The sequence below is a fragment of the Rhagoletis pomonella genome, unplaced genomic scaffold, assembly GCF_013731165.1.
Source record: "Rhagoletis pomonella isolate Grant_MI unplaced genomic scaffold, Rhpom_1.0 Rhpom_scaffold_00003, whole genome shotgun sequence".
Taxonomy (NCBI): Eukaryota; Metazoa; Arthropoda; class Insecta; order Diptera; family Tephritidae; genus Rhagoletis; species Rhagoletis pomonella.
Genome location: NW_023458557.1, coordinates 98541799 through 98568475, shown reverse-complemented (window position 1 = coordinate 98568475; position 26677 = coordinate 98541799). Strand labels below are relative to the sequence as shown.

The window sequence follows — 26677 nt, the reverse complement described above, 5'->3', positions numbered from 1 at the left end:
GCCTCACAACTGAACTATAATGTACTGCAGGGTAAGATCAAAGATCGGTTGACGATTTGGCTTGGCATATTATTGAATGTGATCTAAGCTCTGTACGAAATAGAGGTGCCCCCTTTAAATCGAAGATCGATGTATCGAGTCCTTCCGATTCGATCCGTGAATCAATTCACAAAAATTCGTGAATCGACATTCGATTTTTCTTTGAAATTAATCTACGGTTTGCCCTACAAAATCTATGAAATTATAAAGACATTTGAATTTGTGGCTGGTACAAAAATTATAATGGGGCTGGAAACCTTCATCCTTTTCAGAGTTCAATGCTCTGCCGTTCTTTCTCCTCCGAAAACAAAGCTTCTCAGGGAAGCCTCTTGAAAGTAACTATATAAAATTCTGGTCAGTGCTACACCAAACACTCCAAAAAGTGTAATTTCAAACTTTGTCCAAATTCTCATTCGAGTAAAAGAATTGCGTTTGAAGGGTCAAAAGGTCAAACAAATGTCTCACGCTCGCGCATATACATTTGGGTGGTCCTTAAATGTAAGAAACAACCTTTTACATCAGATTTCCCAAATTTTTATGTCCTTATGTTTATCTTCGACTTTAGTAGTATCGATTTTGGGTATTAAATGAAAAAAATAAAATATTTTTAATTTTTTGAGTCTCCATGAGATGCTCCATGGCCTTGGACCCCCATTACGAGACGCCTTAACCGACTCCGATCGGGACCAAAATTTATACGTGATATCTTCGACTATGGTCGTATCGATTTTGGGTATGAGTTGGCAAAAAAAATTATTTTAATTTCTTCAGTTTCTTTAGACGAATCTGAACTTTGGCCCATGTGCGACACGCCTTAACTGTCTCCAATCGTGACCGTGGTATTATCGATTGAAGGGGTGAGACTGAAAAAAATCGCTCATTTGATTTTAAGGACCACCATAATATACATACATACATACATACGTACTTCTTTCGCCCATTTACCGAGCTGAACAGATGTTCAACTCCAAGCAATTCAAATAAATAGTTATTTCTTCAAACCATTCAACAAACACTCAGCAGGCATCCGGAACGGAATTCGCAAAAGTGCCACTCCATTTTAGAGTACTATTAAAGTACCTAGCAAAATACAAAAAATCACTCCACAATGAAATTTATTTTACTATTTCCGCAAACAACTAGGAACAAGGAAATGAAAAGAACCAAAGGACCATCGGCAAAGGACACACGCTGTGGACAAACAGAGTTATTGTTTTAGGCGTAGTTATGGTTTTGTGTTAGCGACAAATTGCACATGCAACAACAACAAATGTAGCTGCAAATACAAAACTACTGCGCTAACAATTATGGGATACTATGAAAAGATAGAGAGGAAGAGCAACAGCGGCGGTATAGCACACCTACGCACAACGGCTGATTGACGGCGTGAGACTGCGCGGCGCAGGGAATAAGCGGGTGAATAGGAGAGCTAATATGTACTAGAAAATGTATACAGCATCCACAACGTCCGGTGCCTTTCGACACCTGCGTCCATTGCGACGTGAACATGAGCGTTTTATTCGCATGAACTTCAATTTGCCAGCGCGCTGAGTGGCAGAGACAACACGTATGTACATAGCTGCAACCCCCCCCCCCCCCCCCCCGCTGTGCCATTGAATACGTATCATCTGCGTAGCCTCACTTCACTTGGCAGCCTTTTCGTTTAGTATTGCGGCAATGTAGCAAATTGCTTAGGTTACACGTAGCGCATTTAAATGGCAACTCGTGAACATTTAAGTTTGCATTGAATTTCCATTCATTGCGCATTACAGTGTGGCGTCGCCTTCCCTTTTTCATCCCCGATGATTTAAAGGTCCTTCAGTCTGCATGCACTTGTGTGCGTTAGAAGTAGGAGGTGGCATTGGTGGTCTCGCAGTCGTTTACTATTCTTTTATTAGTTTTGTTTCGCCATTCCCGGCAGCTGGCAGAAATTTACTTTTTGCTGAGTACCTATTTGTAGCAGCTGTTCGCTATTTTGAGCAGCATTCAGACGCTTTGAAGAACTGCACTTATGTATGTATTTGTGGAAATATGCTAGTTTTTTACGTACCCTTCACTCAACTCTTTATTTATTTGGCTGCTAAGACGTTCTTAGTTGACGTCTCTTGACATTTATTTGTGTACTGAGCCGCATTGATTTGCATGTTTGTGTACATAGATTTGCTCATAAAACTGGTATTTGTTTTATATATTTCCATTCATGAATATTTATATGTACATACATAGATACATATGTATGTATTAGGGTGGTCCTTATGGTATTAGCGTCATGGCGCACCCGCTTGTTTTGTTCTATGCAAAAAATAAAGACATCCAGGAAAGTTTGAAAAGTTTCTAACAAAAATAGAGATTTGTGGAATTAAAAAAAGGATTTAATTAAAATTTTTTCAAACTCTGCCCGCGACCAATAAAAATTTGTTTAGTGGTAGTGGTATTTTAGTACGTTTAGTATTTTGTACGTATGTAGAACAAAATAAAGATGCCCTCGTACAAAACTTATATGCTTATATTTTTAAGGACCACCCTAGTGTGTATGCATATGTTTATTCTCATTTCGTATTCAAGCAACAAGGAAAATCTTCTTTAAAGTTTTACTTATTTGCATGCGCAGCAATAAAACAAAATTCTACACCGCCAAATGCCTAAATCTACAGCCAGCGTCAACAAATTGTTGTCATTGATAAGATAAAGCGCGAAAACGTGCAGCTTACTTACAAAGAAACTTATTCAACTAGTATGTTTGCGGTATATGTACATACCTAGATATGTATGTATATACATAGGTATGTATTTAAGTTGAAAGGAAATCTTTTAATCTCCCGAAAGTGGAAGAGGCTACACTGAAGGAAAATATACAAGAGTGGTTTAAGGTACGAGGTATCAAATGTGTCCGAATCTTTGCTCGGGCATGTTTTGATAGTTGATCACACTTAACTGGGGGCCTCTAATTTTTATGGCATCCCCTATTTCGTTAGATTGCCCCCAAGTTTTGTGATAAAGGTATTGGAAGTTTCCCTTGCGGCTGTTGAGAGTACAGTTAGAAACCGCTATATTTCATAAATTTTGAAATTGAAAACTGTTTCAACCTTAATGTATACATACACTAGGCGACAAAAAGAAGTGTACAACTTTTTCTAATATAAATAATATTCAAAATTATTTTCATGAACAATTTTTGATAAACCAAAATTGTCAACCTTTTATTCAGAATTTGTGGTACAGTTTTCGAGTATGCAGTTTTGTAGCCCATTCCAATGAAGTGCAAGTTTCAAATGTCTATAGGATTCCGTTAATTTTTTTTTTCTAGAACGGACTTTTCCACTTTTTCCATATAAGCATAAACCTGTTATGAATGAAAATGTGGGAGACCGTTAGCAACAAATTTAAAAAAAAATCAACGCCAGTTGTTGTTAATTGCACTTGTTATATAAAAAAAAAAAAACGCAAAAGCAGTCTCACAAAAAACAATTAAAAAATCTCAACAATCAAGGCGCTATTTTAGCCGGTCGAAACTTGCACTTCTTAAAGTGTGAAACTTTGATTAATATGGTTTATATTATAGAATGAACTATATTTTCATAAATAAGTAATGTAAAAAATTTTTCATGAAAATAGTTGGGAATATTCTATTAGAAAAATGTGTACAATTTCATCTGTCGCCTAGTGTACATACAATACGGTGCCAAAAACAATTTGCAAAAAATTTTAATTTTGTATTTATTTTTCTAATACTTATTTTTGATGTTATTTTCATTTAAAAATTCAGCAAAAAAATTTTTAAACAATAAAACACAAAGCAAAATTGTTTTTTGCATCGTATATTTTGTATGCATTAAAATTTAAATGGTTTTCCATATCAAAATACATATAAGTAAATATGAACCAGGGTTGTTTCTATGTGAGCTCTAAGCTGCTCCAAAAAAACTTGAATTTGGCAGGCTTCAATTAACTTATGTCCTGGGACTGTAACCGTTATGATTTTTATATATGTAGCTTAATCACTATGCGTTTTTTTTTTACCGATTTAAATTTTTTATGATCTAAAAAATTAAATCTGAAAGTAACGGTCATTACATGATCGAAAAAAAATAAAATACATAGAATCGCGATTGTTTTTCATCGAAAAAATAAAAATTAAAAAACGGTTAAAAATGATCGCAAACATATAAATAAAAAAATAGCGATTTTACAATGATTTTAAAATAAACATTCTTCATAATAACGATTATTTTCGATCCCTGTGATATATAATCTAATCTAGGCAGTGTGCGAACAACATTCCTTAGTGACTCAAAGTTTTTCGTCGTGTAGGTATAGGTTTCCCGGTCCACAAAATTTGCTCTATACATTTATTTATATTTACAAAAAGTCAAAAGCATGTCAACTTCCTCCGCCAAGTTCTTTACCACCATTTCTAGCTCTAGTCGATTTAGGACTCTTCGACACCTGCTAGGTTGCTATTGGGTTTTAGAAATTAAATAAAAGCTTGTATGTGGTAGAGCAGTCGGGGTACAGGAGGTAGATGTACCATTTTTATTGCAGTTAATTCTGCTTGAAAAACACTAAAGTAGTATGATAGACCAAGATGGAAGCTGGACGGAATTCCGCCGCCTACTTTTTCCTTGAACATTATAAAATATAGCCCTCGAGCAAATTCTGGGCCAAATTGTGGAAAATATATAATTACTGCCCTTCGCAATATATCCTGGAAAGGATCTAGGTGGTCAATGCATGGACGTTAAGAGTTTCCGTGACAGTCGTGGATGCCATTATTAGCGATGCGCACTTTTTATGCCAGGACCAAATGTATTCTCCATTAAACTAGGAGCTGAGCAAACGATTCTGAGACATTGTTGGGATTCAGACATTTAATATTTAAAAGCTGATCTCTTTCAAGCTCAAAGCCCAACTTCGTTTACTCGGCGTGATGGGGTTCCAACATTCTGCAGGGTTCTAACTTTCCATTCTATTATTTTCTACTATTTCTTCCACTGTAGGCACGTATCATTTCATTTTCAGCTAATTTTCTATACTTCTGCGCTCAAATTTCTTTCTTTCAAGTCTGTGCCGTCGCAAGCCGTCGCAAGGCGTCGCTTATCAGCGGTTTCAATTTCCTGTGCAGTGCCATCTTCGAGCAGCCTAGTCTATCGTCTTCATGCCGTCACACACGTCACTCGTCATCACATGAAAATGTGACTTTTTGCAAATACATTGCAAGACAATTTTAACTGCAGCCTACGGCGAGGGTCGCTCAAAGAATGCAAACAAAAGACGATTTCTTATTTATTGTAGACATTTACAATTTAAATATTTGTTTGCTTCAAATTTAGTTGATATCAAAACGTGGCATTTATGCTCGGCTGGCCGTTAGGATTTCGACAATCATCAGACAGTCGCATAGTCACATCTTATCAAAGTGTAAATATTGCAATCGTCGGGTGAAATTTTTAATGCAAAGTTGGGTTTTAGTTTAGTGAGGGACAAATTCTCAGCTGGTTGGGTGAACGAGTGGCTTTGGTGGGTGATAGGGTGGGCGGTGGTCGGTGGTCGGTGGTCGGTTATTGAATGTGTGTGGGGCGGGCTTTTGCATCTCGAAGCCTGCCTGTGTGTGCAAATAAACTGCGAACTGTGAAAAAGCGATTATTGATTGTGCGAAATTCTTTCAAGTTCTTAGTTTGGCTCACAGCAATTCCAGCTTCATAGAAATTGATAGATTCTAAATTGAGTAAAATTCCTGGAAAAGTATTTACGAGTATTGACAGCAAATGGCATATCGCTTTGAAATATTAGCGATGAAGAAACTCCAATCAATGTCAACGAGGGGTTGTGGCAATACTTTCTTAATGTTCAAGAAGAAACGATACACATTAGGGATGGGACTCTCCCCATGTACGAGGGGAGGCTGAAAAGTTTGCAAAAATTTGAAAAAATCAACCACCCACCATATAGTTTGAAAAAAAAAACCCCGAACGGCGAAGGTTTTCGAAAGAGAGTAGAAATGCAGTCGTCAGTAGACGAACATTTCAACGACAAAGGCAGCGAATATTTGCTCACTGGGTTAAATGCGCTTTATGCTAAATGTAAGATGTGCATTGAAGTAGAGGGAGATTATATAGAAAAGTAAAATGTTTATACATTTCTAAAGCTATTTTAATAATTTAGACTCACAACTTTTCAGTCTCCCCTCGTGTAATAGGGCTGGGAGTTTTATACGGATCTTTTGAATATCCGGATAATACGGCCATTTGAATATCTGATTAAAAAAGATAATTTAAGAAAATAAACGCATATTGACAAAACAGATATTCGACTTTTACCCGTATACATGAATATCCCAACGGATATCCGTTTAATATTAGTTCTATCAATATCCGGTTAATAACCGTTCAATTTGTTATCCGTACACCCGACAAATATCCGGAAATTCGGAATTTTTAATCAGATATTCGAATATCCGGGTTATCCGCATATTAAAAAAAAAAAAACGAATAGAACTCCCAGTCCAAATAAATATAATACGCAATTCGTGAGGAAAATCGGAAATGAAAGTTTTTTGAGAAGGGAAAATCAAACCTTAAATCTATACAAAGCGAATCATTTACTATGTATGTATGTATGTATGTATAGTCCTTTACTAAGGGAAGTGTTTTGAGGAAAACTGTTATTTATTTAAAGAAGAGGTTCAAGATGAGCACGCACCTCTGTTAGGGATACTTAAATGAAGGCACAAGATAAATATGAATATGGACAAAGTGGATAAATTTATCGTTTTCTAAAAAGAACGAAAAATACATTGATGTAAATGTAGGAAATGAAATGATTCACATATTACTCTTCATCCCTTGGTGGGTAAAATTTATTCCTGTTTAGACTAATAAATCTTGGACGAACTAATTAGGGAAGCCCCTGTTGACTTTATGTGGAGATTTCAGTTATCTGAACCCCGAACATAAAATACCCGCTGAGACGATTGCCACTTTTTATCACTTTTTCTATAAAAAAAAAAAAAAAACAAAATTACATTGCCCACTAAGCTGTCTCCCCAATCATCAATTATTTCTTCGTTCTCCCCCCTCCCCACATCGACATTATTGGACTTTACTTGCTGTTTGGCTGTGATCCATCAACCTGCCCCTCAACTTTATCGCGCTGCTGCTACACTGCATTCAATTGTTTTAGCGCTTCGAATTCCGCCTACATACATTACTTCAAGTTTGATGAGAAAATTAAATATTTGCTTTTTGCAATATTCAGGAACAGACTTGTAAGCGGAATGAACAAATTGAAAAAAGTTCAGCTATCTTAAATTGATTGCATTTTAAATGCTGACAGCGGAAGCTTTAGCCACTGTCACATAAAAAGCTCGCAAGCACACAATACACCCGCAGCTGGTTTTTGTAGTACATATTTTGAAAATGCGAAAGCGTAGGCGGCAGCCGTAATGTAAATACCTACAAACATACGCGTAAGAACGTAAATATGTATGTATCTATAAAGGATTTAGGCAAATGATCAAAATTACAAAATAATGAAGTGATTAATGCGTTTATAAGCTGTGCGCAGTTGTTTTATAAAAGCTGCAGGCTGGTATTTAAAGACAGTGCATTTATCATTATTGTGGGTCAAGTTGATATGTAAATAAAAGACGGAAAAATTAAAAAAAAAAAAATAAAAATTATGTTGTCATATACTATTTTATTTTTTTTATTTATTGCAGTACATACATACGGTCACCCTTATGCCAGAAGCTTGAATGCGTAAATTTACCAGTTTTGAGTTATTGGGGTTGACTTGATTAACCTTTGGGTGTCGTCCTATTTTATACCAAAACCCAGAATACCATGCTTACACGGAAACCACATATTTTACAATTTCAATAGCATAAATGTAGTGTTAGGTTTCGTAAAAAAGGCTTTCAAACTGGATTTCTCAAAATTTGCATTTTTACAAATTCATGTTTCCGGCATACGGGCGACGATAAGCATTGATGGCTTACACTTTTTTTTTGGATTTTTTTCTTCTAAAAAACTTATAAATTTAGTGTGGGACAAAAAGTAATTATTTACCTGAAACCAATGTTTTTTCGAGTTTTGTTAGGGAAATTTCTGTTGTTACAAATATTTTAAAACCGTTACGTCACACCGCACCAGGTCACACCAACGGGCGGGCGACAAACGCGCTCGCTTATCAGCATAAAAAGCCTTTATTTGCATTAGCTCATGCATTTTCGTATTTCAAATGCACATAAGCAGCCGAACAAATGCACGAAAAATTTGGCAATTAAATCGGATCAGGGGAATTTTAGATGACAACACTGATAAAAACGGCCAGCTGTTGTCTTTTGTACAAGTAAGCAAGCAAAGCAAGCGAGTTTGGCGTCCGCGGTAGCTGGGTGGTGAGCGATTTTTTGTTTTTATTATTTATTTTATTTTTTTATTTGATTTACAAATTTAATTTTACTTTATTTTCATTTATTTTATATCACATTTTTTATTTTTATTTTATTAAAAAAGTCATACAAGTGAAATAAATGAAAATGCTACTGGCCGTCGTTAATCTGCATTACTGCCGTCCGTCAAGGCACAATCAGATGAACTGCGCCGTTAAAGCGGATCAACGCTGCCGTTTGTCTATGCTTTTAGAGTGTCCCAAAAAAACTAAAGTTGTTGTTTTTTTTTTAACGCATAGCCCCTTATTTGATTGGTTTTGCCTTAAAACCTATCCGAATAAAATTGTATGCAATTCGGACCACGGCACCCGTGTCGACTTGTTGTAAAAGTGATCAGAATAAGCTTTGTGCAGTTCGCCTGTTTTGTTAATTTATACATTTTAGTTGTGTATAAGACGGTATTACTATACTGCCTACAGTAGTGGGGCCCTTTAATTTGGCACCTGATTTCTTGCCATCTAACGAACAGCCTACATTTTCTAATTTTTCGCACAGTTTGCACCTCTTCGAAAAATAAAACCTTACTGCAAATCGGAAGGTCAAGCCTTTTCCGTTGACACCTCATTCTTTTTAATTGAATGAACTGCGCACATTAACAAAATATGCCCTCGCGTGTAAATAATTTTCTAAATAGGTGGCAATCCCACTCAAATAAAAAATAAAAGCTTATTGCACATGCAGTAAGGTTCCTTTCACTTGGTACCTCAGTTTTTAGTCCAACATACGGTGAAAATCTTATAATTTTTAAAATGTGGCAACCCTTCTCAAAAAGTAATACATTATTGAACATCTAAAAGCCGAACCCTTTTATTTGACACCTCATTTCTTGTAATCCAACGAACAGTGCGGATCTAATAATTTTTTAGACAGGTTGCAACCCTATAGGAATTTAAAGTACTACGGATAATATTTCTATCGATACAGATTATACTTAAAGAAATCTCGTCAAAATCCGTTCAGTAGTTTTCGAGATTACCGCGTACAAAGCATCTCGACTTTCCTTTATACTACGTATAGATATAGATAGATTTCCAAAAGTTTTCTTAAAATATCGATATATGAGTATCAATTGAAAGAAGAAGAAGGAGAAGCAAGATTAAGTATAACTTTTTTTTTTTCAATAATCCCTTTGGAACATGTCAAAAATGTCTTTTGAAAATATTCTCCTTCACGAAATCCTGCCATCCTATTAAAAATTTAAATTTGCACATTTACTAGAAATGCGTTCAAATATAGAAAAAATATCAGTATTTTGGGCATTTTCAAAGTTTTAATGGACGATTTGGTAGCCTTAATTCAAGTTATTACCTAAAACTTCAACTAAAAATTGGCATGGGTAATCGTTATCCTGAGCCCATAAAACTTCCTATACATATATGTTATTTAAGCTAAAATGCACAAATATATGTGGAGGGTATGCACATCAAAATTTGCAAAAAAAAAATGTGTATCCATATTTTCTTGGAACAATCTAATTATACAGATATGTATACAGGCAATTCATTCATGCACAAATAAACACTTATACTTTTTTGTTTTACTTCGACCACTTCTATTTGCTGGCGTCTGCAGGTTTTTGCGTTGTCAAGCACGTGTAGCCCGCAGCCCTGCGCAACTATAAAAAAAATAGCAACAGAAAAATCACCTTAATTAAAAACAAAGAAGTAAACCCAGCAACTGTTGCTAGTGCTGGGCCAGAGTTGTCGTTTTGGGCTTTTTCTACCAAAATTGCTAGGTTTTTATTTCTCGTTGGTAGGATGGTAAGACGCTTAAAATTTTGGCAGGTTTCTTTGCTCATAAAACAGAAAACATCACTTTGTCAGTACGGTGAGTACGCTTACCAAATTGAATCTGTTAATTTTTATCATACACGAAAATTAAAAAGAAAACCGCTTATTGTTAGTCATATTTCCAGTAAATCGAATAATCTCAAAGTTTTTAACCGCAAACCGGCAGCGCGCGCATTTTTTGCCCCAAGCCCGGAGGCTCCTAGACCCGAACATTTGGCAAGCCTAAGCTATGCATAAGAGCGATTTATAAAAACAATCTACGACGGAATTTTATTTTCGGCTACGATTTTTCACATTTACGCCGAAGGCTTCATTAAAACCAAAAAATTAATCGCATTTTTTGAACTTTTTTCAAGTTTTAAAAATTTTGGCGGTATAGAAGTCAAACGGACCTCAGATTCGGATTCAGCGGGTCGAAATAAATGTCGGTAGGTGGATCTGGTTAAAATCACACACCATTTTTTTTTTTTTTTGCTATATGTATGTATATAATAGCTATTATTCTGAACTTTTTGTTTACCTGGAAATCTTATTTTATGTATAAAAACCAGCAAAAATAAGTATATTTAATGCTGTCGAATGCCCGTTTTCTTGATTAAAAGAAATGGTAGAAAAGAAGCCATTTTGGTAGGTTTTTGAACCAGCTTTTTGTTAGGAAAGAAAGTTTTTCAGTGGCAACCCTGGTGCTGGCGGCAGCAGGTGTGGCGTCATTTAATTACGCCATGCCATGCCAACCACCAAAATTGTGGTTCGAGTGTGGGTGGCCGCATTTCGATACGTTATACAGGCAGTTAGCGCCTAGACAGCAAAGGAAATTTGCATTTTAGCCCAAGCTAGCAGAGTTCTGACTCGCGTCCCAATAAGCGTTTAAGTTTGACACTTGCTTGACGCTAAGTTGGGAATTAAGGTTTGGCTCCATTTTAAGCAACTTTTCCACTTGACAAAGCACACATGAGGTAACACCGAAGAAAATTTATTTTGAGAAGTTCAGTTAGGACACCGCTGAAAAGTTTTTGAACAAAATCCATTATTTTGCTCTTTTGCAAAGTTTTCCTACCATCTATTGTGACGGATACCAGGAATTTTGTATTGAAAATAGCTGTTTCTCAACATTTTCCCGAATATTTTTAGCTATCCATTGAAGAATAATGAATTTATCCATAGCTGGAAAAGCATTTGTTATGTGCCTGTTGGGTAAATTATATACATACATATGTACATATAAGAACTGACTTAAAATTTGGCTAAAAAATTACTATACGCTCGCAATAGGTGTAAACATTCGGCTCTGCATTTTATTTCCGCATTCGAAACCGTCGATTATTCTCTTTGGGCCTGACATAAGTTATCGATTTCCTTCTTTCCAATTGGCTTCATTCCGCTTCAGGCAAGGGGTACTAATCGACCATTCGAATATACTCGAGAGTGCAAATGTAGTTAGGTTTGTCTGTCCAGGTGGGATCCAGGTGCGATATCTGGCCCAAGCAATATTCAATAAATTTTGGTTTCCTAAAAGCGGCCACTCCTTCCCATAAAAACCATCAGCCGATCGGAGCCGGAGTAGAACTGTTCATTCCTATATTTGCCCTGGGCTTAACCTAAAAAAAATTTTTTTTTTTTTTTTTTTTCTATGGATCGCCTTTGTCGTTTTTCATGGAGCTATTGTTGTGCTTGTTATCGATCTGCTTTATTGCCTACCACAACTAAATGTCCCTTTACCCAATACTCGTGAGTACATAAATTAATACAAAGTACATACATAGATACGTATTTACATATACATATGTATGTATGTATTCTTTGTACTTAGTTTATTTTTATTTATTTATTCGCTGCGGTTAAGTTTTTTTTTTTGCTTCTGCGGCGCATTAACTTTAATTCGATTTTTTACATTGGAAAAACTACAAAGGCGAATTTTCCTATTCGCTTTTGGTATTCTTTTCTTTTTAATAAAATTTGCATTACTATCTTAATTTGTCTTTTGTTTTGCTATGCTATGGGCAAAAAGAAACAAAAAAATTCCTGATAAGTGGCACACACGTTGCACTGGAAATATTCTAGAGTTGCTAGTTTGTATATTAGTGCGGGTTGAAAACACAAAATGTTTGATACGAAAATTATATAGGTCTTGAAAGGTGCTAAAAAAATAAATTGTGCAAATTAAAAGTAAGTAACAGCAATATTTTAATCAATTAATCTTTATTACCTACATAATTTAATTAAATTTGGTATTCCCACTCTTATTTTAAATTTGTCGAGCTCATTCCGCAGACTGAAGATAATGTCGCAGATAACCAGGATTTCTTTTCTAGAATAAGCCATTAAAATAGCACCATTTAAGACCTATACAATTTTCATATCAAACATTTTATATTTTTTTCGAACCGCCCTAATGTACACACATATCGTCAGCTGAAACGCAAAAAGTAGTAATTAACAACTTTATTTTTTTTTTGCATAAAACGATGTGGGAGCATGTCGAACTCCAACCGAGAAAATAATTAGCGACTTTTTTTCCCCAAATTTTGTTTTCGATGCAGAAATCCTGCTAGAGCATGTAGATTAATTTCTGTATGAAAAAGAGAATTTTGGAAAAAAAAATGTCGCTAAAAGGGCGTAAGCGAGAAAAAGTAATTTTTCAGTAGGCGTGAAGGTGATTTCGTTTGTCTCAAAAATATGTTGTTTTTCCATGGTGCAAAATATGTTTGATGTTACACTCAACCTTTGTAAAGTACATGTTAGCCTTGTCTAGCTTCTTAGCTTCTTCAAATCATGAAATTGTGTAAGCCGTAAATATATCACCAGGAAAACTAGGGCACAGCTTGTTGCCTTTCTTATTTATTTAAAAAATATTAACTTCATCTACATACAAATTTAATCACCTAGAATTCTTATCAAATACATAATTAATGATCAAAAAATGACTAAAATTAAGTCAACAATTGTTAAGTCTGCAGTGACCTCAAAAATATGAATCATATAAAAAGCGTGCGAAAATGAAATGAAGTCAGTGCACTTGCGGTTCTCAAAATAAGAAGAGTTAAAACGACGCTACCACCCACACGCAAAAGAAAATCATCCCTAATTAAAAATGAAGCTTGTGTTGGTCAGCACTCTACTGCTGATTGGTGTAGTCTTAGCAGTACAAGACTCCGTTGAAGTTTCTACGCCAAAGCCAGAAATCAATGGGCAGTCCGTTGGGGATACCGAACAAAAGCCAATTGATTTGGGAAACATACAACGAAATCCGTTTGGCATTGTATATCCAAATCCAACATTACCGCTATTTCCCCTAAAACCGCAGTGTAAGTAATTTGCAGCTTTGGGTGAAATTTGAAAGCATCATAACCAACTTTCTTTTCTCTAGCTAATCTCCGGGCCTGCGATGCGCCCAACGGCCTAGGCATTCACAATCTCTTCAAGCAGGCCAAGGCGCTGTTGCCACTCGAGCGCATACGAAACATCGTGCGTGCCGCCGCTAAAGATCCGGAAGTGCAAGCTTTCTATAAGCTGGTCCAGACGCCCGAATATCGTCAGCGCTCCACAAATTTGACTAGGTCGCGCGAGTATAGGGCTTTTCGTAGTTTTACTTGCTACAAAATGAATTGCGATCTGCGTTTATATAATGATTTTAAAAGCAATTTACTTCCGTTGTCGGCTTTGAAGGAGTCTCCGTCAATTAACACTGTGCTGCCTCAAGGTCGACCAGGTCTGCGTGGGCTACTGGAGGACATACGCGACGTATTGCCGCGTCAGCAATTGCGCAACTTATTCGAGCGTTTATTGGCTACCGATTGGTATCTAATACGGACTGTGCAAGTAGCGCTCGGCTACGAATTTGCAGCAATCTTTAAGCTGGTGCAGCAACATCCAGATAGTCAGTATTTGAGGCGTGTCCAGCAGAAGGTGGGCTGGCCGCAGAAGGAGTTGAAGAAGTTGGTCTACATTGCGTTGGGTTGGCGTGAAAATGCCATAAGCTCGGTGGATAATTTATTCACATACCTTTGAGGGGCGAGTGGAGGCATTTTGTAGAAAGTTCTTTCGAAATGTATTAGGAAGAAAAAGGAAAACTTTGCGAGGTCCCGTGTGTGCGAGGAGCGCGAAAAAGTTACACACATAAATACATATTAATAGGGATTTGGTGTTAAATATTTATAAGAAGTGTTGTGGCTCAACTGTTTTACGATTCATTCACATAAATAAAATACTTAAAATTTGTACGAAAATAACCATCGGTTAAGATGTTTTATATTTAGCAAATAAATAAGCATTGTATCAAAAAATGTATTCTAAAAATATCTCTAATTGAATTATAGGAATCTAGAACAATTTTTTTCCCCCTCTAGATTAGATCAAGAGAAGGGATCAGGTCACCTAGACACCACGACTTCCGTATTTGTCCAGTAATGGTGCGGTTAATTCTTCATCCAGATATAGTACTTTCTCCTAACGGAGCTCCATGGCAGACCGGTAATGGGTCCTGCGCCTATGAATCCCTCTGCAGCCCCTTTTATGGCGAGAATATCTGCCACTTCATTGCCCATAACTCCACTGTGTCCCGGTACCCATATGAGGTATACTCGATTCCTGGAGGCGATAAGTATTTAAAGCTGAAGACAGTCCCACACCAGCGTTGAGGTGACCTCGTGCACTTTAAGAACGAGGCGCGCCGCCCTGCTGTCCGAGTGATGTTGGTTTTGGTTGTCCCACTCTTTACATACTGCCTCAGACAAAGTTTAACGGCGTGAACCTCGACCTGAGAGACAATTACCTTGTCCCATGCTGGTAAAGGGGGGCCGTCTGTCAGTCCCTCCATTGCCCCTAAGATGAGCTTTGCGGTAAACAATACAGCCCTTGGTGTTTTGACTTCTGCCTTCTTCCCCAGACGGGTACAGTATAAGTTGGAATGGGTTTGTTGATAGATGAGTGTTTGGCAGGTCCAGATAGAGGGGATCTGGCCTTTGAATAGTTTCATATAGGTGCGGATTCCATGAGAGTCTGTCATCCAGGATAACTGATAGGCATTCGACCTCTTTGGAGATGTCCGTTTTACCTAAATTACTTGTATTTCTTTAAAGTACTTGACATCCGCATCCGCATTCGCAACATCTCTAGTATGGCACACCCATATTAGTTTTAACATAACCTTACTTACTAAGGCTTGCTTTCGCAGTTATTGAACCAAAATTAAATAAATGGATGAAACCAATCCCCTCTGCACAAATAAACAGAGGTTACATTTTATGTTAGTTTTATAAGGCTGGGCCTCCTGCCGTTTACTAGTTTACCTTACAGTATTCTTTAGTATTTATGTAGATGGGTAACCTATAAAATTTAAAATACGCAAATTTGCAAATATTATAATAAAACTCTTTTCATTCGAAAGATATTCCAGAAGCAATTTAACAACAATTTCTTTAATCTTTTCTTATAGCGAAAGGACTTGAATGGCTTTTCGAGTCTAAAAGGGTCTGATAGTCAGTTGATAACTAGAACAACCCGAAAAGAATCAAGCGAATAAAGCCCTCTACTTTATCAAATCATCCAGTTGTGTTTAAATTTGCAAGCATCTTTTGAAGTATTTAAATTCGATTTTTGAATAAACACCCTTTTTTTACTGAATAAGCATAGAACATTAATGTCGGATTAATATACTTTGTATGAGAAGAGCGCTCCAACCGTTACCAGATTTGTATTACGAAATAGTTCGATCAATGTCACTAAGAAAAGCGCGCGCTTATTTAACGATTGGGCTGCAGTTGCTGAGCGTTTTAACAGTCATAAAAGTAAATACAAGTAAAAAAACAGTTGCTGTGTGAAAAAATTTTAGCGTTAAAAGGAAATTAAAAAAAAAACTCTTTTAAAATTTTTTTCATGAGAATAATTATTAATTTGGTGAATTTGATAAAGCGTTGTTTTCACAAAAAAAAAAAGTTGTATAAAAATCCAGGCCGCAGTTTTGTTTCATACAAATTAAAATTAACCCACTCATTTGATGAATCCATCAAAAGACCGTAATCACATTAAAATTTTTCTCTAAATTATTTTTACTCCCACCCAGCAAGTCACGCCCACTATTCGCTTAAACAATATCCGTTGTCAAAGTCGCAACACGAGCATAATTCAAATTGATTACTGCCATATTAAAGCTGTTCGGCGAGATTTCAAAGAAGTTTCCTTCAAATTGTGTGTGCTGAAGAGGCCAATCAGAAAAGCAATGGTATGTTAGTTAATCTTTCAATAAATTTAAAAATTTTTTCCCTACCACAATTCGCATTAACAATTAACTTTTCGTAGATCAACGTAAAATTCCTAAAGCGAACGAATGGTTATAAGCCTTTTATGCGGGATATGAAAGTGGATGCTTGCAGTTATTTGAAGAAACGCAATAACTTCATATTGAATGCATTAATGAATGTCGTTGAAAAATCGTCGAATATGAATCACACTTGCCCGTATGATGTATGTAAACACCAAGTGTTTATATTGTTAATATTTTGTCATTTTTTATTAGTATATTTCTTCTAATTTTTAGCACGATTTGATTGTTGAAAAATTACATTTCACTGATATCGATTTTCGCTGGATACCTTTTCCTCATGGTGACTATGCATTTCAAACCGACTTTGTGTTTGATGGCGTAGAAGCTGCACAAATGGAATTATTTTTATCTATTATGAATTAGTTTTTATCAAAAATGCACAAATTAAAAAAAAATAAAAATACTGCATAATTCAATAAAGTTGCTCTAAATGTCAAAGTGCAATCTATTTTTAGTTCTTTCTTTTTATCTAAATTTTAGCAAAAATTCATTGGCGAAAAAATGTTGGCTAAGACATTCAGCCCATATGGCCCGCAAAATTTAACGTCGCATGTGGCCAACACACACAAAAAACTGGAAAAAAGTAAAGATAAAAAAAGATCGTATTGTTATGTTATTGGCTAGTGTGGCAGAGAATTTTTAATATCGTCGTAAGGATACAGCAATATAATAAGAAAATATAGAAAATATAAACTAAAACAAAGGAAAAGAAGTGTATAAGAACTAGGAAACAGCCTTTTTTCACAAGCGCCTGGGGTGGTTCTGAATTTTCTTATGATTATGAGTTTCTTAAATATTTTCTCAGTCATTAAAAAAAAAAATTACCAAGAAGATCTATCAACGACGCGCCTAAAATGAAACTCATTTATTTGTTAACTCATTTACATATCCATTTTGTGAACAACTTTTTATTAATTCATTCAGTAACCTGGCGTGTCAGACCAAGTGTGTTTTGTTTAAAAGTTTGCGTGAAAAATTCCCTTGTGATTATCCACCACAATTTCTGTAAAGTGGAGACCCAAATATTAGCCTTATGGCAAGAATAGCAATGAACTCCTAAATAAAGTGACAGTGAATTGCGTGTAAATTTCGTTGCTTAAGTAAATCAAATTTTGCAATCTATTTTTAACCAGCTTCCGAAGAGCTAGATACTTGAAATTTCTAACTTAGCTCACAACGCGATGACAATGCGATATTAATGATGGATTAATCCACTAGGCGACTTAGGCGTCGAAATAATAGGTGAAAACCCCGTATTCACGATCTGATGTGAATCATATTTGAAATAAATATTACTTACATGAAAAGAAATAATTCCGCAAATAATGTATGCGGTAGGTGGCGCGTGGTCGATATACATGTTTCTAAAACCAGGATCTATGGTACTGATTTAGTTTATGTTTAGACTGTACGTATATTTCCTACATAAAGGAATAACTCCAAAAAAGTTTTTCCGATAGGTGGCGCAGGAATCGAGATATGTATGTATTTGGAGAATCCGTATTTATCCACTTAAAGATTTGCTGGTAGGTGGACGTCGAAATATCTCGTAAAAATGCAGCTTATGTTTCGATTTAGTTTATAGTTAGACGATAAATTAGTTATATGTATAAATATTTTAATTCGTCGGCCGCTGTGGTGTAGCGGTAAGCAGTGCGTGCTTCTACTCCTCAGCACCAGGGTTCAAACCCTGGTCAAAGCAACATCGCAAAAATATAGAAAAAAAAGGTTTTTTCTTAACAGCAGTCGGCCCTCGGCAGGCAATGGCAAACCTCCGAGTGTATTTCTGCCATGAAAAACAGCTTCCGTTAGGTGCCGCGGCGCATATAGAGTTTTTTGGCCGAAATGTTTATGATTCCTGTAGATTTCTAGCAACAGGACCGAAAGGTTCTAGAAAACATGACTTTTGCTTATATCTCGAAAACTTGCACTGCCTCTTTTCGTTCCAACCTGTGGAGATGTGTCAAATTTAAGGTATTTTGAAGTTAGAAATAAAAAATGTCTTCGGAAACCGAGGCATACATACTATTTCACTGGGGCCAAGTGGATATTATTTGGTTTTTTATTTTTTATTTTTTTTTCAACCTTTAACTGTGGAGGTGGTGGTAAAATTTACCCCCTCTTTAAATTTTTTTTGAATTACTCTCCTATGTTGCGCTCCAGCAACTTGATTCTCTCAGTATCTTCTCATTTCGTTGTCGTTATTGATCAGTTATGTATGTTTTTTTCTGTGGAAGGTGTAGCGTGGGCGGAGAAATGCTGATGCTGGTGTAAAAATTACCACTCCTCAACGTTTATGCAACTTTTTCTTTCAAGGAAGGTTGACCTGTATTTTTTACGATTACATTTTTTTTTTAATATGATCTCTTGTATTTCTTTTTATATATATATTTTTTGCTATAAAAAGATGCCCCTTAAGCTTTAGATTAATTTTTATTTTACACTTTTTTATAAGTTTACTAATGTGATATTTTCGTTCTTGTGAATAATAAAAGCCTTGTGAAATAAAGTGGGACTTTTGTTGATTTAAAAAGAAAAAAAGAAAATTTTGTATTTATTTTAACTTGAAAATCTAGTAGCTTAGTTTAAAAGAAAAACTAATTATAAAATGGCTAATTTGTGATCAAATTTCTAACTAAAATTCGAGGAGGTAAAATTTACCACCAGATCTGACTATGTCCAAAAAATTCACCTCCATAGTTAAAGGTTAAGGCGAAAGGATCGTAACTATTAGATTTCTCCGATTTTATAGCCGATTTGAGTATTGTCGCATATAAGTGTTTTGGGTTAATAAATTCATAATGGGAAATGTTTATAAAAATTCTATATATATTGTATATTCAAAATATTATGTATGTTGAAAAATCGCACGAAAAGAACAACCTTAACTCTATGCAGTAGAACTGCCTTCAACTGCATATTTAAGCTTGAAACGACTTGGCTGTTTGTAAATGATAAAAGATTTTTTTTGTTTTGTTTTGTTTTTTGTCTTTTATACCAACCCATGTACGCCTCAATCGTCAGACCGGTGTTGTAAGAAGGGTCAACACACGTTACTGGTATTTTCTTGCAGTTGTGGGATTTTTATTTTTATTTGTGTTTTGACATCTACATATTTATACAGACATATGTTTTGTATGTACGTATGTATGTCAGCTTTGTCAACACTATGGAAAAGGCAGTATGGGATTTCTTTCAATAACCTTGCCTAGCTTTAACCACGTTTTTTTTTCTCTAAAGGGTTTGCTGAGGCTTGTCTGGTTATATTAGAGTTCATACATTATACAATGCTCCACTGAGTTTGGTGCATCTCTTTGCCCTTACTACAGCGTTTTTTGTGTTACCTCTTAAAATGTTTTCTTGTTTTCATTTTAATAAAGTCATCCGCTGTAGTTTATTGCCTGTGATTTGTATGATAATTCAATTAGTCAGTTTGTGTCTCAATTAAATTTATACGCATTTAGATCATCTGATTTAAGATAGCGACAATGAAGTTAATTTTATGTTTCTTTAGTTTTCGTATTTGTTTAATGGATGAATTGGCTTTGAACATTGAAATTTTTTGAAATCTGGAGGGTTGTTGGTTTTTTTTTTTTTTAAATATTATATTTCACCTAATTAAATTAAATTTAAAACTACATACATTCATATTTACATTTCCACTAGAAAAATGTAGAACCTCATTTTTAAGTTATTTTTGATTTCATTTCTCCTAGCCGCACTTCCTTCGCCGCTCTTCGATTCCATTACATAAATAAACGTCGGCCATAAACATACAGTGAAAAATTGCTACCGTTGTAAATTTAATTTAAAAAGTATTTGCCATTGACATGCCACCAACCACAGTTGCATAGTGTGTACATTTTTACTTGCCACAAAATATTTAATTTAATTCTTGCATTTTTTTTTTTCCGCGTAACCCTTAATACACGTACGTACACAGGAATTTCAACAGCATTTTCATGCATTATTCCCAACACGTACCAGAGTTGTTAACTACAGTGCGAAGTTACGCACTGTTGCAGCAAATGAGGGTATTCACGCTAAACAAGCAGCTTTACTATTGGCTAATATTAAGCTTGCTAAAGAAAGAGCTTCAAAAACAACTCGCTGAACCTTTGCATTTCTTGATAAATATTTTAAAACTACATTTGATGACGCGGTAGTTAAAGCACTTTGCACTGAAAATCTTTAATTTTATTTTCGTTTTGAAACAACCGGGTTTATAGACACGTAAGAATACCATCATTGAAAATTTATGCGGCTGTTTAACACTCAATTTTATTATTGTCATATTTTTATGACATTTTAATTTTTTGGTCACACACTTGCATACTTATGGGCCACATTATTAATATACATACATTATGGGTCATTCCATACAATATTTACACCTCTTTATATTTTTGGAGTGAAATATATATATTCTTTACATTCTTTATCGAAATAAAGAAGATACTTAATTTTTTATTTCGTCATGATATTCGAAATTCTCGAGAAAAAATTCGCGAAATTTTGCACTCAAAGAGAGGTATATTTTTTAAACTTTTTACAGTTAATAAACTATTTGTCGGAGAAAATCAGTTCAGGTATAAAAATTTGAGATAGATTCAAAAAAAAAATCTTTTGCAATAAAAATTTTTATTTTTAAACTTTTTTATTAATTATACCATGTTTAATATTTTTTTTTGCAACCTGAATAGTTGTGAAATTTCACTTCATTTATTAAAATCGTTTATTACTCCGCAATCGCAGTTTTATTTTTCCAAATTTGATAAGAGGTTTCTTATAAATTTCTAGTAAAATGTCGAGTGTGCCATCTCTGGGTACAGTTTTGATGTTTTCATTCTCAAACTTTTACAGTGTACTCCACAAAGTTTGACAACTATTCAGGTTTGCAAAAAAATCAAACATGGTATCTATCATTGATAAAAAGAAAAATTAATAAAAGCGACTTTTAATGCAAAAATTATTTTTTTTAATCTATTTCACGCTCTCATGAAAAGCCGAGGTAATTACGCCGACAAATAGTTTATTAACTGCAAAAAATTTTAAAAACAGACTTCTCTTTGAGCTCAAAATTTCGGGATTTTTTTCCGAGTTTTTCGATTGTCAAGACGAAATAAAAAGATAGGTGTCTTCTTTTTTCGATAAAGAATTTAAAATAATATATTTCACCCAAAAAATAAAAAATATTGGGGTGTAAATATTGTATGGAATGACCCATATATATTTTTGTGAGTGTTCGTTGGGAGTAGATTTATGCAGAATTACTTATGTACTTATTGGTTAAATTATTACGTTGTTCGATTAACGTGACATTATTGATTTTTTTTTTACTAGCGATGCGTTAAAATCATTTTCAATTTTGATTATTAATATGCCGTTTGGTTGAATGTTGCTCTTGGCCGTAAGAAATGTCTGGAAGTGGAAATTATTGAAAGTTTAATGACATCGATTGTTTGGGCTTTGGAATTCTTAGCTGATACTTAAAACATAGATACTTCTTAAAACTAAGTCGTATTCGTATGCAAATTAACAATTTTTGATTAGATAAGTCTTAAATGTTTAATATAGCGGCATTAAGTTGAAGGCTGTCCATTAGGGCTGGGAGTTCTATCCGGATTTTTCGACTCGGATATCGAAGAGTGTATAGATATTGGGATATTTAGATCTTAAAAATAAACCACAAACAATTTTTTTTTTTTAAATTTCATACATAATAATCAGGCCGATTCTGAACAGAGACTCCCTGGGAGTTTACTCTCTTTTCCCTTTCCTCCTATCATGAATAAAAATTCCCTGAGGACTTTTTATGTTAAATAGCGGAGTTGAGCTCTCAGAAAAGTGTCAAGCAGCTTCTTCGCAGTTCGAATTCTCCCCTCCCAAGTTTTCGGGGAAAATTTCACTCCCTGGTAGTTAATTATTGGAGGATTTCCTTTTCGGGAAAAAACAAATTCCCGGAGAACAAACTCCCCGGGAGTATTAAGAATTGGGCTGAATACTTATATCTCTTGTAATAGATTACACATACGTGGCGTGTGCCTTGATGTTGTCACACAAAGGGGGCGGGACCTATAGTTTTACGCCGACTCCGAACGGCGATTGTATTTTTATGAGAGGCCGGTTTTCATGGCAGAAATACAGTCGGATGTTTGCCATTGCCTGCCAAGAGGCGACCGCTATTAGAAAACGACTGTTTTTTGGCTTTTATTTTTAACCGACTTCCAAAAAAGGAGGAAGTTATCAGTTCGTCGGAAAATTTTTTTTTTATTATTTTATTTTATTTTTTCTTTATGTATGTTACCGCATAACTTTGGACCACGTCAACCGACTTCGATAATTCTTTTTGCATCGGAAATGTAGTGTCTCAGAGGTGGTCCCATACTGGTTAAGATCCGATCAGTGGATCATGAGATATTTATATATGTATATATATATATTTTTTTTTATATGAGACTTGAAGTCGGTTTTTTTTTGCTAAAAATTACTTGTTGATGTTGGATTGAGCCCAGGCCCTGCGAGTGGCAGCGTGCACTGCTAACCACTACACCACAGCGGCCCCAACATACAAATGCAAGACCGAAAGTCAGTAATACCACGAGAAGATAGAGCATCCCCGATTCGGCAAGTTATATTTTTGCGTAAAAGTAATTTCCCTTTATTTTAGAGGAGTGCTCTAGGACACTCAAAAAAAAAAAATCAATTCAAAATAATTTGTAAATTTTTTATTTTTTTTTTTTGAGTTCATTTGATTTAAGTTTAGTTTAGTTGAACCGGGCTCACTTTATTTCTGCTTAGTTAAATTTATTTTATTTATCTTATTTAATTATTGAATTTAGTGCTATTTGGTTTTATTTTGTTCATAGTTTGGAATTTGGTTAAGTACCGATTCCATTCCATAAATGTTTTAGTGGCCTCTCAAACCATTCAACCGAAATGTATGTACATATATGCACAAGTGCAACTTCTGTTAATATTTTTCCTTTTACCGTTACAAATATGGGTCAATAGCTGTTTTGCTATCGCCATTCTGGGCACCATACACCAACGGTGCATAAATAATGCATCAACACCAACGGTTATGAGTGTATTGAACCATTTTTGCTGCAACCGCTACTCTGTAAGTTTACAAAGCCATGCAACTTTAATGCGAATTTTCACACCTCAATGAAAAATAAAAATAAAATGGCAAAGCAGAAAGTGAAAAGTTCTGCCGTTTGAAAGTACCATTTTTTTTTTATTATTTATGTTTTTCCATACCTAGGTACATATACAAAGATATATAGTACGTAGGTCTGCCTTTGGCCTTTTTCTCCGTTTTGTTGACTTTCGGTTTCGGTTTAGTTTTCGTCGAAACCAAAATTGCTCAATTCAGCAGATTTGTATGTATGTATAGTGTTAGAGGTATACATATACATATGTAAATACAAGCATATACAATATCATTATTTTTAACTTCCTCGCTGTCAACACCAATATGTATCTATACCCAACGACTTCATCGTCATCATCATCATCATCATCAACATCAGCTTCGCATTTATTGGCAGCATAAACAGCGGCCAGAATTGCAATGGATCGGTGCCGAGCAACGCTGCTGTGACTACTCACCTCCACGAATTCTGTTTTGTTTACTCCTGAGGCTCGTTGGTCCACTACGCGCAGCAGGTTGTTGCAATATTTTTTTTTTTATGTTATCGACAGTCGGTTTTCGGTCAGACTTCTCGCCGGTGGTTTTCGAAGTTTCATATCTTTAAAAGTCGCCGCACAGGTGCCAGCGTAACTTAAAATGTATGCAGCCAGGTGTGTGTTTGTTGCTGTTTTATTTATAGTATGTACATAAGGGTGGTCTATAAATGCATGTGAAAAAAGTAAACTCGGAATTTAAATGCTCTCAGCCCCTAGGGTTGTTATATATCGAAAAATATACCCGTGTTTTTTAACCGACTTCAAAGAAAGGAGGTTATCAATTTGTGGGAACATTTATATTTTTTTATTATTATTATTTTTTTTTTTATGTTACCGCATAACGTTGGACCACGTCAACCGATTAACCGATTTCGAAATTTTGCATCGGAAAGGTAGTGTCTCAGAGGTGGGCCCATACTAATCTGGTTTAGATCCGATCATTAATAATAATAATAGATTGGCGCTTACACATATGTTAGTGTTTGGCCGAGCTTCTCCTCCGACTTGTGGCGTGCGCCTTGATGTTGTCACACAAAGCGGAGGGACCTACAGTTTTACGCCGACTCCGAACGGCGATTGTATTTTTATGAGAAGATGTTTTTCATGGCAGAAATACACTCGGAGGTTTGCCATTACCTGCCGAGGGACGACCGCTGTTAAGAAAAAACCTTTTTCAATTTTTTTTGCGATGTTGCTTTGACCAGGGTTTGAACCCAGGTGCTGATGAGTGAAAGCGCGCACTGCTTACCACTACACCGCAGCGGCCGATCATGGATCATGAAAAAATTAACGGTACTCCTAAATTTTTATAGGAGATTTGAAGTCGGTTTTGTTTTTTGCTTAAAAAATTGCTTGTTTTTATTTCGAAATCAAAAAAAATATTTAGGGGTAGCTCAAAGCGCCCAATATTTTCCGTGTATTTTATATGGAGAGAAAACAATTTTTCATAGAAATGGTATAGAATTCTTGACAAATCAATATTTTTCGTTCGGAAAACTCTTTTTCTCATCAGGAGACTTCCAATTATAATACTCAACTGTTTATTTTTAATTTTTTTAATACTAGCGATTCTTGATGTGTCCGTCGTTGCAGTTTTTTGGGGTTTTAAGGGGACCTATAAAAAAGTTATTATAAAAAGAATGGTTAAATTAACAATTGGGTGTTATTATAGAAATTCTCCAGAAGAGAAACAAAACATTTCGATAAAAAATATAGGTTTTCATGAATTCTAAACCATTTCTCCAAAAAAGGTTTTCTGCGTTTTGCGCGACCTCTAAAAGTTTTTTGATTTCGAAATAAAAGAAGGGATAACATTTTTTCGGAGAGCATTAAAAGTCTGACTTGACTTTTTCTTGGCCACCCTTATGTACATAACTACATATATTTGTTGTTTGTTTTGCGATTTTTTGAGTCTTGGGGTTAAATCGATGCGTTGGCTTGTTGTTTTGACTTCTTTATTTTCTGCTCTTTTGCAGTTTTTATGTGTATGTATGTATGTACAATGTACAACTTTATTATTTCATTTTTTGGGTTTTTTTTTTGCAGTAAGTTCCAAGTAAATTTGTTCAGCTCCTTTTTTATTGATTTTATTGGCTACTCAGTTATCATTTTTGCGAATTCCAACTGCAGATGACTTTGGCCAGTCATTTTATGAATGTCGGCATACCAATAAATAAACATTATTGCTGACGGCTACATATATGTATGTATGTATATGTATGTGCTCGTATCAGAATCCTCGTTGCTTACCTGTTCTTAATGGTGTTTACCCATTTTTGCGAAATGTCTTTAATAATATTTTTTAGCAGTTTTCTGTTTTACCTTCATTTTAGTATTTATGAAGCCGCATGTTCGTATTTATTGGCTTGGTGATACCTGCTGTTTGGTTTTCACACTCAATTTAATTATAAGTTCGATCAATTAGCGCCTTCAACTGGCTACTTAGCACAAGTCACAGCTGGGTATTCCCATTTAAGCGCATGGCAACTAGATATTTAGCTATGCTCCGTGCCATATATCTTATACTTGTCGATAAGTGCATAATATGTATGTATGTATGTATGTATGTAAGCTTTTTAAAGCTTTTGCTAGTTGCCACCGATGAAGCTTAAAAGAAGTCACAAGTCTTCGCTTGATCTTGTTTGTCCTTAGCCCCTATATGTCACATCAAAAGTCACTTAGTACTGACAAAAGCGGTGTATTTTTGGAGCCATTAAATAGTATCCAACCCAAGCGCATAATGGGCCCGCCCTCCAACTACTCCCAAGACAATACTCACACAAAATACTGGTTAGCTTTACATTTAGACTTAGAGGAAAGGACTTAAAGAAACGGAGCTAATTTAGTTGCAATGAAATTCTTGGCATCTTAAGATTCAAAATGCAT

At 35.2% G+C, this 26677-nt stretch overlaps 3 protein-coding genes across 3 annotated transcripts in view; all 3 read left to right on the top strand.

Moving 5' to 3' along the window:
• Positions 1-26677, top strand: part of LOC118735946 — a 273819-nt gene that overhangs the window by 143384 nt on the left and 103758 nt on the right. The gene's annotated exons all lie outside the window — the stretch shown is intronic.
• On the top strand, positions 13303-14539 carry LOC118735947. Its single transcript, XM_036466003.1, has 2 exons — positions 13303-13583; positions 13646-14539. The coding sequence occupies exons 1-2, from the start codon at positions 13370-13372 to the stop codon at positions 14284-14286; spliced, it is 855 nt and encodes a 284-aa protein (XP_036321896.1). The 5' UTR covers positions 13303-13369; the 3' UTR covers positions 14287-14539.
• On the top strand, positions 15993-17002 carry LOC118736435. The gene is made up of 4 exons (XM_036466530.1): positions 15993-16064; positions 16340-16498; positions 16576-16740; positions 16814-17002. Exons 1-4 carry the CDS (start codon positions 15993-15995, stop codon positions 16961-16963), a joined length of 546 nt encoding a protein of 181 aa, XP_036322423.1. The 3' UTR covers positions 16964-17002.

Bases quoted from the DNA above. Each gene is read 5' to 3' on its own strand.
- LOC118735947 (XM_036466003.1), top strand. From the start codon at position 13,370: ATGAAGCTTGTGTTGGTCAGCACTCTACTGCTGATTGGTGTAGTCTTA. The intron at 13,584-13,645 runs GTAAGTAATTTG...TCTTTTCTCTAG, and splicing joins ATTTCCCCTAAAACCGCAGT to CTAATCTCCGGGCCTGCGAT.
- LOC118736435 (XM_036466530.1), top strand. From the start codon at position 15,993: ATGTCACTAAGAAAAGCGCGCGCTTATTTAACGATTGGGCTGCAGTTG. The intron at 16,065-16,339 runs GTAAATACAAGT...ACTCCCACCCAG, and splicing joins GCGTTTTAACAGTCATAAAA to CAAGTCACGCCCACTATTCG. The intron at 16,741-16,813 runs GTATGTAAACAC...TCTAATTTTTAG, and splicing joins ATCACACTTGCCCGTATGAT to CACGATTTGATTGTTGAAAA.